Here is a 12744-nt window from a genome sequence, read left to right as displayed (position 1 = left end):
TTAAACAGGCGGCTGTTAAACTTTCACATAATTGTCAATGACAGCATGTTTGGCAACTCATTTCAACTTTTTATTTTCTATTCTGTTACACCAATCCATCTCTTTCACACTAATATGTGTAATGGCATTTAATTTCGTTGTATGAGGTGCAATGACAATAAACTTAACTTAAACTCAACTTGGAACAAAATAGCACTTCCTACATTTGATAAATTCAGTAACTGTCTAGAGCAGTGGTGGGTTGCTCCTGGTTCTGTCCGGTTCTTGCGAATCAGTAGTAAAAGCAGTGGGAAGCTCCGCCCACCCACCCGGACGTCATAAGGTACAATCTGCGCATGCGCAGAAGCATGCACTGCCATTGCAAACCGGTAGTAATGGTAAGTAGAACCCACCCCTGGTCTAGAGTTGCTGGGAATCAGGCAGCATATAAATTTATTAATGGTAATCATATTCAATATTCAAAAATGTTTGTTATTTCTAATTATTAAAAGTGCCAAGAAAATATAATTGAACATTCCTGTTATTTTATAAGTAATTCGCAACATTTTGAGAATATGAAAATGACAAAAAATAGAAAAAATATATTTCATTACAGAATGCACAAAAATAGAATATGGTTCCTGACTTACAAGCACAACTGAGCCCAAAATTTCCATGACTGAGCAAGATAGTTTAGTGAGCTTTGCTCCATTTTACATCATTTCTTTCTTTTTTTTTTATTGAAAAGTTTTACAAAAAACAAAATTTTTCCTTCCCCCCCATATTCCCCCCACCCTTTCCCTCCCCTCATCCCTCCCTCCCCCCCCAGACTTCCCAGAGCAAAATACAAGGTATTTCATTTAACAATCATAAACTAGATTAACCTACTTATCCTCGGACTAACTCCCCCCCCGGAACCTTAACTCCCATTTTACATCATTTCTTGCAACAGCTGTTAAGTGAATCACTGCAGCTAAATTAGTAACATAGATGAATCTTGCTTCCCAATAGATTTTGCTTGTCAGAAGGTCGCAAAAGTGATGATATGATCCCAGGGACCCTGCAACCATCATAAATATGAGTCAGTTGCCAAGCGTCCAAATTTTGATCACATGACCATGGGGATGCTGCAACATTTCTGAATGTGAAAATGGTTGTAAGTTATTTTTCCCAGTTCCACTGTAATTTAGAACAGTCACTAAATGAATGGTTGTAAGTCTAGAACTACATGTATTTTATCTGGTCAGAAGGAATTTGCCATAGTGGCAAATGGAAATGGAAATACTGTCAGCATGTACTGTAATTTTTTTTCCTATGAGAATCCCAATGGTCAATTGTTATGCAGGCTGCCAATCCTATCTATTCTTGCTGCTCTGAAATGAAAAATAGCAGTACCAAAATTGTTCCAAGCATCGACTGTTTCTTATGGCCAGAACATTCAATTTATCCCAAAATTGTCCTTTTGGATCACAGCCAACTGTAATGTTCAAATGAAACTGCATTCAGGCTTGAAATAAAACACAAATAAATAGGTAATATTAAAAAAAAGATTAAGGCACAATTATTATCTAATCCATTTTGTAAATATGTTTTGGCTGTTAATATTGATTACTGCATCAATATTTAGATGTTGTATTTATACTGAAACAGCTTCTGAAAATAAATAAGACAAATTAAGAGCAGATTCATGTAAATTCATGAAGTAGTATGTGGCTTGGGGCAACTGTAAAAAAATTAAAAACTATGTGATAAGCAATATATTCCCTTCCACATCCTAACCACTAAGTATGCCTTTATTTATTTATGAAATTTAGATGCTGCCTGACTCCAAAATGACTCTGGCAGCTTACATTAATAGCAAACAAAATTTGTTGCATGCTCCTGCAGAAGCTCTGGTCATGTCCTAAAACCAAAGGGCAGCTGAGGCTTGGGACAGAATTGTGCCTGTGTAGCTTCTCATGACCACACATTCCCTGTGATTCACAAGGAGGAGAGGATGCAAGGTTCTGAAAAGGATAATAAAGCTTTGAGCATCGCTGGAGAAAAAAGAGGAATGAAGCCAACGAGACACAACTTACAGCTGCTATTAAGGCCTACCTCTTGGCAGTAACAACAGCAAAACACTATTATTTATCAGCCCTTATTGTGTCCCATACAGTGTCACTCAGTGGCCCTGTTTGGGATCACCTGGTCCTTCCTGGAACATGAAGGCTCAGGTGATCATCTTCAGAGTCATGTAGAGGAATTTGTGGAACACTTGATGGACAGATCGCTCAGATTCCTTCCCAGTTGGAACCTACATGTGGTGCAGCTCCATGTGAGATGCCTGAGGAAAGATCTTACACGATTTATCTGGGAACAACTCGATCCTGTTGAACATGAAGAAGTGGACACATTCCTCAATGCTATCAGTACAACCACCTGCCAATAAGATCCCTGTCCCTCCTGGTTGGTGAAAACCTCCAGAACAGTGACAGCCGAGTAAGTTCAGGCAATGATAAAGGACGGCACATTTCCAGGACCTTTTAAGGAGGTACTGGTTTGCCCATTCCTCAAAAAAAATAAAAAATAAAAAATCATTGATTGATTCTACCTGTCTGGACAATTTTCGTATGGTTTCCCATTCTCCCTTTTGGGGAAGGTGGTAGAAAAGGTGAATGCTTGGCAGCTTCAGAGTCCAGGATGAAACGAATTATCTCGATCTCTTCCAGTTAGGTTTCGGGCCTGGTTATGGGGCAGGAAAAGCATTGCCATACTTACAAATGATCTTTGGTGAGAGTGGGATGGGGATACTACATTCATCATTGCTCTCCTTGACCTCTTAATGATTTTTGATACCATTGACCATAGTATCCTTTGAGGCCAGCTGTGGGGTTTGGGGTTGGGCTGCGCAATTTTCACTAATTTGGCTCCTTCCTCCAAGGCCACTCCAAATTGGTGTTGATAGGGAGTGAGAGATCCAGTCCACAGGGCTTGGTACTCTCTCCACTCCTTTTCAACATCTACATGAAGCCCCTGGATGAGATCTTTTGTCATCATGAGGTGAGGTACAAACAGTTTGCTGATGATATTCAAATTTCCATCTCCATCCCAGGTGTCTTGAGGCTGAGAGGGTGTGGAGGGAGAGAACAAAACAGAGATGGAGGGGACCCTGGAGGACTTCTAGTCCAGCCTCCTGCTCAACAGGAGATCCTATACTATTTCAGATAAGTGGCTGTCTAGTCTCTTCTTAAAAACTTCCAGTAATGGAGTGCCCATGATTTCTGAAGGCAAGCTATTCCACTGATTAATTGTCCTCACTGTTAGGAAGTTTCTCCTTAATTCCAGGTTGCTTCTCTCTTTGGTTAGTTTCCAACCATTGTTTCTTGTCCTGCCCTCTAGTGCTTTGGAAAATACTTTGAACCCCTATTTTTTTTGTGGCAGCCCTTCAAATACCGGAATACTGCTATCATGTCACCCCTAATTTTTCTTTTCTTCAGACTAGCTAAACCCAAATCCTGCAGCCGTTCTTCATGTTTTAGTCTCTAGACCTTTGATCATCTCAGTTGCTCTTCTCTGAACATTTTCCAGACATCAGCTCAACCCTGGTAAGACTAAGCGGCTTTAGGTGCATTAGAGCTTCCAGCTCCAGGATTTAACATATTTAGTTCTGGATGGGATTTGCTTTATTACAGACAGACCCAGTGCATAATCTGGCGGTTCTCCTGGATTTGCAACTCCTCTTCAATGAGCAGGTGGTCATGTCTAGGAGGGCCTTTGTGTTGTGCGCCAGTTGCACCTTTTCCTGGATTGGGAGTCCCTGTGCTCAGTTATCTCATGGCTGGACTACTACAATGTACTCTACATGGGGCTGCCCTTGAAGAGTATCAGAAGCTTCAGCCATTGCAGAATGCAGCTGTGCAGGCAATTCTTGGGTCCCGTAAGTGGCCCATGTTACACCGCTGTTTTGCAAGTTTAATAAACAAACAACAAAACAACCAACCGCAAGAAAATCCTATGCACAGTTTTAGCATTTGTATTATGGTGAAGCTCTGGAGTCTGGGGGAGCATGATGAGTCAAAATGCAATACATAAATAAATCACAAAATACATATATATTATTATCAAACTGCATGTTTAAACATGTAAGTATAAGGATATTAAGCACTTACCTATGTTCCTGGTAAAGTATTCTCGACATAAGTGTAGATCATTTTCACAAGCGATAAGGATAATTTCTGACAAGCTCTACATTTAAAAAAAAAAAGAACTGAATTAGTTGATATAGCTTACAGTTAAATATTCCATTAAAAAAATAGAGATAACACCCACCTTATTTTGTTTGTGTTCCATAACTGTTCTGAAAGAAGGTTGTTTAGATAATAACTTGCCACCTGCCGACTCCACAATCGATTTCATAGTATATAGGCTAGGACAAATTCCAGGAGTAATATAGAAATATTTCCCCTAAAATAAGAAAAGTTCAAAGCACATTTACATTTTACCCATTTCTATGTATGTATTTAAAAGTATTTATTTGTTTCTACTTTTTTTGAGGGATGTTTACAGGCACAAAAGTCTTTGTAAAAAATATGTTTTTTGTCTTAGAAAATGTATTTATGAACTTGTTTGATCATGGAAAATTGTGATTTTATGTGACCGTAGATGGAGGATGCATGAGAATGGGCTGCCACAAGGTAGTGTATTGTCTCCAACATTGTATAATATATACAAACGATCAACCAATCCCCTACAATAAATGTCTATTCATCTATGCAGATGATATAGCACTGGATTTATCAGAATCAACTTTTGATGAGATAGCTGGGAAACGTATGGCAGCACTTGAAGAATTAGGATGATATTACACCATCAACAATTTAAAGCCCAACCCAAACAAGACCCAAATATTGCTTTCCACCTCCGAAATCAAGATGCAAGGGAAGATTTGGATGCTATGGGGCAAGGGAACAGACTATAGCTCTGTCCAACACCAAAATATCTGTGACACCTGACAGACGCTCTCTTTTAAACAGCACTGCCTGAACACTAAGGCTAAATCTGCTCGAGGAACAGTATCATCAGGAAATTGATAAGCTATAAGTGGGTAATGCAACCATCTACATTGCACACATCAGTTTTGAGCATCTCTGCAGCAGAGTATGCTGCTCCAATGTGGCGCTTCTCTGCATACGCAAAACAAGTTGATGTAGCCTTCAATGAAACAGTACACATAGTGACAGGTGGTCTCAAACCTACACCAATTGAGAAAATGTATCCTCTCGCTGGCATTGCCCCAGCTAAAATCAGGACAGACGTGGCTGAAAGAACCAAGCAAGAGAATGATTCTCTTGAGGGTACACAAGGAACAAAACTGAACTCACAGAAAAGACAATATCTACATTTATTCCTGACCCATGTGGACTTTTGCAAAAAACAGAAAAAGTTGAACTTATGATTTATGATTTTGAAGACCAGATAGCATAGATTATAGAAAGAAGAGATGAAGCGATAAATTTAGAATTGTACTTATAACTATGATAAAGATCAGAAGTCATTTTTAATACCTTTTTTCTTCTATTTTGACTTTCTTCTTTCCGCTTTTAGCTTTCTCTTTAATTTCTTTCTATTTTTTCTTCCTTATTCTATAATAGTTTGTGTTAGTTTTTATTTTTTTTCTGTGTGTGTGGGTATCTATATGGGGGCGTAATGCTTGGAACTTTTTTGCGAAGCAGAAAATAATGCATCTTTTACACTTTAACATTCTAGAAAATTTGTAATAATGACTTCTCTGTTCACTATTTTGTGGAAACTCTAAATGAATCTTGTGCTCTAGAATGAAACTTGTTCTCTCACTTTGCTTCTGAAAAACAGGGAACATTTCAGGCAGATAGCTGGTTTTAGTACATAAAGTACAATTGGTCTATTTATTTGAAATTGTTTGGTTTATATCTCACTCTTTCCTCCAGAAATTTATGAGGTTTACAAGGGATCATTCTCCTCTAAAACACCCTTCGCTGTGAGGGAAGTTGGGAACAGACTGAGTGACTAGCCCAAACAGATACATTTTTCCTTTCTTAATACATTACATTACGTTCTATAAATGTCACAACATATTAGAAGTTGCTTATACAAGCAATTTCCTAGTAGGTCTTGTTTTCAGTTAATTCTCCATCATAAACTTTAAACTAAGAATTCACACTGCCACCAAGAGTCAACATATAAAACTACCATACATAATATATAAAACTGTAATATAGATTTTTTCTGAAATTAACTGTGCCTATAGAATTTTTCTAGAGAAGTCATTGATTCCACTTCCTAAGCACAATAGTCATGTCACATATGTCAAACTAAGATAGTGACTTGTGACTGCCTGGTAAACAGAATTAATCAATAACGGACAACATTTCTAGCTCAGGATTGAAATGAGAGGTCCTTGGTGCTTGCTTGTTTTCTTGCAAATGTTTCATTATCCTAACTAGCTGCTACTAAGGGGTGCTGTTTGTTGTCAGTTTATATTCTGGTGACTTGCCTGCCTGTGTGGGAGCCGGCAATCTTAGAGATTCTTTGGTTAGGCTGTTTATTAAACAGACTCATTTAAACACACTGCAGCAACGCAGAATAGCAGAAAAAGGAAATGGAGCGTCTATACAACACATTCCAATATGCAATTATCAAAAAGTCCCTGACCACTCAACCCAATACAGCACAGCCTACACAAACCATAAAAGGAATTGCACTGCCATACATAAATAATATCTTAGAAACCACAAGTAGACTCCTATAACCACATGGAATTAGCATAGCACACAAGCCAACTAAAGCCCTTCAAAACATCCTAAGCAAACCAGAAGACCAAGCAACCCCAGAAGAAAAAACAGGAATCATCTACAACATACAGTGTAACAACTGCAACAACCACTACGTAGGACAAACTAGCAGAAGACTGGTTGAACGCATCCATTAACACCAACTGGCAGTCAGAAGACATGATGAAAATTCTTTAATTTCACAATATGTAGACAGATTTAACCATAGTTTCAATTAGGAAAATATAACAACCCTAGACCAGGCCAAGTCCAAAAATGCCAGGGAATTTCTAGAAGCCTGTCACTCTGACAAATCAGCCATCAATAGACACATAGACATGAACAACATCTACAGACAATGCAAAAGAGAAAAAGTTTCCAAGGTTAATTTCAGACCAACAATCAAGAAACTGCCAAAGCGCCATCAATAAACAACCCAACCCAGTCTCTAATACGCCCAGACCCACACAGACTAGGAAGACACCAGACTATAAACTGACAGCAACCTCCTTACCAGCACTGATGATGTTACCTAGTTTGGGTAATGAAACATCTGCAAGAAAGGAAACAAGCTCAGAGAGCACTGAGGACCCCTCATTTCATGCTACAAATATTTTCTTTTATTGGTAACACTAATGCAGTTCTAATCCACACTGTTTTTAGAAACTAAAAACATGAATTCCAACTAATTTTGGTCTATTAGTTATTTGTGCTATTAGATATATGTAGATTCACTTTTGAAGCAAATGGTATCCTGGTCAAGACATTAAATTCCATTTCCTTCCCAACTTTTTTCCTGGTTCCCAATTTCTCTCAGGTTAGCTTCCTGTGGGTTGTTTTTTTTTTTTTTTTTAGATTGAATGACTTGAATGGATTTCTCCCCTGGAATTATCCTTAAAAATCTGTTCTTTTGTTTCTGTAAACTATATTGCTGATCTTACCCTCCAATATGTGACAATATATGAATCTGTAGCTCTCACTAAACAAACAGAATTGTACCTTAAAGAGTGGTGCCGCATGCGCTCTCTTTAGAGATTCTTCCAAACTGAAACAGAAAAGGACTTCAGCCTCTGCATCTCGGAGCATGTAGCTTTGTTCGTCTATAAAAAGGCGTAAGGGGGAGACATAACTTTAATTTTTCAAAACACAAGATGGTGAAAGCATTTACTCGTTCTTAAGAATTATCTTGAGAAAGTTTGAGATGCTTAAAAGTCACCTTAAACTAGCAGTCAAAAGTTTTAAATACCTCATTAATGTTCACTAAGTTTATAGAGTGGAAGATCACCCATTGGATTGACTTATTAAAGCTGCATTAATGCCTTTAAAGAATGCATGTAAAAACTGCAATACAGGAAGTTCTTGGGTTAGGATCCCAATTGGGACTAGGAGTACCTTCACTAAGCAGTGCATCATGAAATGCATCATCACTTGGTCACACTGCTCACTGATGGCCATCTTGGCAGTATGAGTTGCCCTCATAAACCCAGGACCATGCTAACTGTTAAGAGGCGAAGAGTGGGGGATGCTACGGGAGGAAGTGGGGAAATGCGGCCAATTGCTATAAAGTGCAGATGAGCTGGCAGAAGCTGTGGCTGAGTGGGAGGCTGCTATGGGTGGGCGGGCACTATGGAAGGTGGATGGATGTTACAGAGTACAAGATCCCTGGGGTCAATTTACCAGAGCAACCTAGGACCTTCCCTGCCAGCTTTGCCACTAATTTTTCCTGTGAGAAGCTGACAGGAAAGGTTACAAATGGCAAATACATGACTGTGGCTCACTGCAATATTGTAACTGCAAACAGGACACTAAGTGCCTTGATTGTAATCGTGTGACCATGGAAATGCTGCAATGGCCAGAACTTCAAGGTTTGGTCCTACATCCATTTTTTCAGCACTGCCAAATTCTGAACATTCAATGACAAATGAACATAAGCCAAGCACCATATGGAAGATGAAGAATTGGGAGGAGGGGGTGGAGGACAAAGAAGAGGGAATCAACCTAGTCTCCAAAGCATCTGAAGGAAGGACAAGAAGCAATGGAGGGAAACTAATCAAGGAGAGATCCAACCTAGAACTAAGGAAAAATTTCCTGACAGTTAAAATTAACCAGTGGAATTACTTGTCTCCAGTGTGAATGCTCCAACACTGGAGGTTTTAAGAAGAGATTGGGCAATTATTTGTCTAAAGTGAAATAGGGTTTCCTGCTTGAGCAGTGGGTTGGATTAGAAGATCCAACTCTGCTTTTCTATTACATCACACTCTTTAGACTACTAAAACAGAGGGGTTAGAGGTAGAGTCAAAAATGGATTTTTGGATGAATTGATTTGTAAGAGACCAGTTTCAAAATGACGCAGCAGTTTATTCTATTCTAGTTAAGCATAATAAAAATAGTATTTTAGAGGAAAAAATATTTATTCTAATTACTTCAGTGAAGTTAATTTACTTGTAAACCAAAGGACACCAGTTCCAATCAAAGTTCCACTGTCACATTTTAAGGAAGGACTCCACAATACAAAGAGCCTTGGTAGTACAGTGGTCTAAGGCACCCTGTTATTAAGCTGGTTATTAAGACCAGATGCCTGCAATTACTGCAGGTTCGAATCTCGCCAAGGCTCAAGGTTGACTCAGCCTTCCATCCTTTCTAAGGTAGGTAAATTGAGGACCCAGTTGTGGGGGCAATAAGCTGACTTTGTATAAAATATACAAAAGTATGAAGGCTATTGCTTAACGCATTGTAAACCGCCCTGAGTCTCCGGAGAAGGGCGGCATATAAATCAAATTTAAAAAAACCAAACAAACAAAAAAAACAAAACAAAAACAAAAACAAAAAAAAACCTCTTACTTTGTTCAACATGGCCATTTACTAACCTATAAATTTCTGACATTTGAAACATTCTTCCAACCATTCCGGTGTTACAATATGTTTTGCAACTGAAACTGCTGTCAGGAATTTTACAGTGCGGGTTACTTTACTAGCTATCACATGGGTACACTTCTGAGCAGACTCGGCTATGTCACCTCCAAGAACATATACTTTCTAAAAATGGAAGAAAAAAGGGAAAAAACCAAAGTTTTAAAACTTTTAGTCATAGGCCATAGGACAATAGACTAGAGAATGAATTGTGATTATATACTCAATGGACAACCATGTACATGAAAAAATACTTTTGAAAAACAATGCGCAATTATTACAAAGTGATGTTTTGATACATGGCATGATCCAGTCACACATTCAATTTGTCAGTAGAGATAACCAACACACTGTAAAATCAACCCTAAAGTCATATGAAATCTTTTAATTCAAGAAGGAATTTACCTTTATGTACTGATGTACTTGACCAGGCTCAAATCCTGTAAAAAGAACCACTGGTGCCAATTCTGGTGGCAGTTTTTTTGTAGGTGTTGGCAAGTCTTCAATTCTAGAAATATAAAATTAACTTAATGTTATTTTTAACTTTTTAAATCAAGTAACTTAATAATTATTTCCTAAATACAAAATTAGGACAACAGCATATAGTGCTCTGCAATGCTAAATGTCTAAATTAAAGAATTCTTTTTTCATTTAGTAGATTATAAAATAAAAGGGGCATATCTACTTTTGCTGTGATGTTTCATATTCCTTTGACATGTCTCTCACTTCCAAATGTTTGCTCCTTGATTTGTCCCCATGGTTATACTTTTTTTCAGATATGTGCAATTCAAAAATGTATGATGTTTAAAATCTAAAAATAATTTCATTTCAGTGTCAAGACCATTTCCAAGGAAATATTGAATTGCTTAGCATTGTCATTTTCTTACCTTGGCCTCTTGATTGAAGGTTGAATTACTGGTTCATTCTGCTTTGGTTTAAGTGGTAATCTCACGTTCTACAATTAGACAAGGTATACATTTGGGTTTTTTAAGCACTATTTAGAGTTTTGTACCAATATCTTTAAATATATATAAAAACATACATTGTATTAAAATCATGTAAGTGTACAGAGCAACCCTCCCCCTGACAACTCATAAAATTACATTCCAGGAAAACAACTATATTTAGTCATAATGCTGCCGTAGAAAAAGATACATGGATTATGTACTTAAATGTTTTGTGATGGTTTCCAAACAATTTTATTTAAAGTATGCTATCTAGCTTAGTTCATCAATTATTACATAAGCACCTAAAATATTCATAGTAGGGAAGTCAAGCCCCCAAGACATGAAGAACAGAGACCCACCTTCATATATATTGCAAGTTCAGGATCTGGTATTATACGCACAAGTAGAAATACACCTATGCGAAATGCTGAGCTCAAGCAACTGGGAAGATAAGATGACATGGGACACCTAATGTGATGGCTCTATACTGGGAGATCCATGGTATCTTCCTGGTTTGCTGAGCTCTGGGAGACGTAGTTGCAGAAGTAATGCTTGGAGCAATGGTGCAGGAAGACCAAAAGGGATTCTGACCAAGCACAAATATAACTTCAAAACTACACTATAGTAGCGAGAGGCAACGTAAAGTGTAGTTGTTCTCCCAAACTGTGCTATAGGCTATCAGCTGTTGGCCTTGTTCAGAGTGAGCAATTCACTTCTTGGGAGTGAATTAGATCTTAGATTGCCCATTTGATTGTTGCAACTAATTTGCACAGCACTTTGTTGACGAAGTTGCCAATTCCTCCTGGGTGAGTCTGATGTGGTTACTGGGCTTGAATCTTGTCCTGTTATTTGGAACATTTTATGCCCTGCAGTCTTGGACAGGATTCTCCTTTATTCCTAACCACTTGTAAACTGGACACATTCCTCTTAAGACTGAGAGCATGTAACAGACCACATTGGGAGATGACCGGTCAACACCTCATTTCAGGAGAAACTGATACTGGCATCCCTTTTCCTCCTCCTCAGAAAACCATCCCTGGATTTTCTCCCTCTTCATCATTGTGTAGGAGGAAGAATAAAGCAGAACTGAATTTCATGCTAAGTGAATCATAGATTTAAATGGGGGTGCAACATTAATGCAAAAAAGTGTACAACAGAATTCAGGAACTGGATAAGACTGCTGCCCCCCCCCTCCCCGACTGAACAATTCGTTAGAGCTCTGCAAGCAATAAATAGTGTTCTGATTGAGTGAAACTAAATTCAGGTTTATTCGTCTTCCTATAAGAGAAAGCAGCAAGCACTTGAGCCTGGCACTTTATCAAAACCCCTTCCTACTGGGAGTGTTTTTGTCCCAATTAGTGATCATAAACAAACTGGAAATTCCTGGTCAATTGGGCAAATAACACAGACACTGCATTTGATTTCCAAGGAAGGAAAGAAATGTAATCATCAGGTATAGCATCTGAGAAAATTTAACTAAAGAGTAATACAAAACATTTTAAACAGTGTAAGTATTTTATAATCCAGGATCTCTTCGCTTTTTCCACATGTGTTCTTTTTTCTGTTCCCACACGTAAAGATGTTTAAAGCAACACTACGTACCATTTGAAGTTCAGGTGACACCTTTAAAGGCACCCTCCAAGCATCTGGAATTAATGAACAGAAAGAACAAGAAACTCTTACACCAAGGCATGGTTTCTGGAATGCTCCAGTACTTGGGTCAATATCCGTTAGGTATATCCATTATTTTTAGCCAATTAAGACATACAATAAAAGCCCACAGAACATTCAAACATGATGCAATTGGCCTAGGTTGGATGAATATAATGTGGTTTCATGTAGTTTTTCTTATCATTTCTCCCTCTCCCTTAAACTAAAGGGAGAAATTAACGGATTAATTGACAGATTAAGTTGATAAAGACAACTCAGAGCAATTAATTACATCACAGAAAAAAAGACTACATTTAAAACTCTGCTTTAAGTCAGATTTCCCATTAATAATCATCTATAGAACTAGATGATGCTGTTGTAAGATACAATTCATATTAAAAGATGTTTCATGAAATGTTCCCTTTGAACTGAATCTTCCATTTCTTCTTCTTTTGGCTAGGCTATAC

General features: G+C 38.0%; 1 protein-coding gene across 3 annotated transcripts in view; it reads right to left on the bottom strand.

Moving 5' to 3' along the window:
* The window catches only part of PAXIP1 (PAX interacting protein 1), a 33879-nt gene that overhangs the window by 2897 nt on the left and 18238 nt on the right, over positions 1-12744 (bottom strand). The window contains exons 13-21 of one of the 3 annotated variants that reach the window (XR_009620553.2): positions 12230-12273; positions 10568-10635; positions 10086-10188; positions 9638-9806; positions 7770-7870; positions 4291-4425; positions 4131-4206; positions 2573-2703; positions 1375-1486 (exon numbers count right to left, since the gene is read on the bottom strand). Coding sequence is in view for 1 of the 3 variants with exons in the window: in XM_087893074.1 (XP_087749200.1) it covers positions 4131-4206; positions 4291-4425; positions 7770-7870; positions 9638-9806; positions 10086-10188; positions 10568-10635; positions 12230-12273 (696 nt within the window). In the remaining 2 variants the exon portion in view is untranslated. The remainder of the gene's footprint in view (positions 1-1374; positions 1487-2572; positions 2704-4130; positions 4207-4290; positions 4426-7769; positions 7871-9637; positions 9807-10085; positions 10189-10567; positions 10636-12229; positions 12274-12744) is intronic. The other 2 variants (XR_004588405.3, XM_087893074.1) reach the window with 2 other exon arrangements.

Source organism: Pantherophis guttatus, chromosome 4 (assembly GCF_059756535.1).
Source record: "Pantherophis guttatus breed Tessera chromosome 4, ASM5975653v1, whole genome shotgun sequence".
Lineage (NCBI taxonomy): Eukaryota > Metazoa > Chordata > Lepidosauria > Squamata > Colubridae > Pantherophis > Pantherophis guttatus.
Note: the sequence above shows the minus strand (reverse complement) of the source record. Positions and strands in the feature narration are given on the sequence as shown.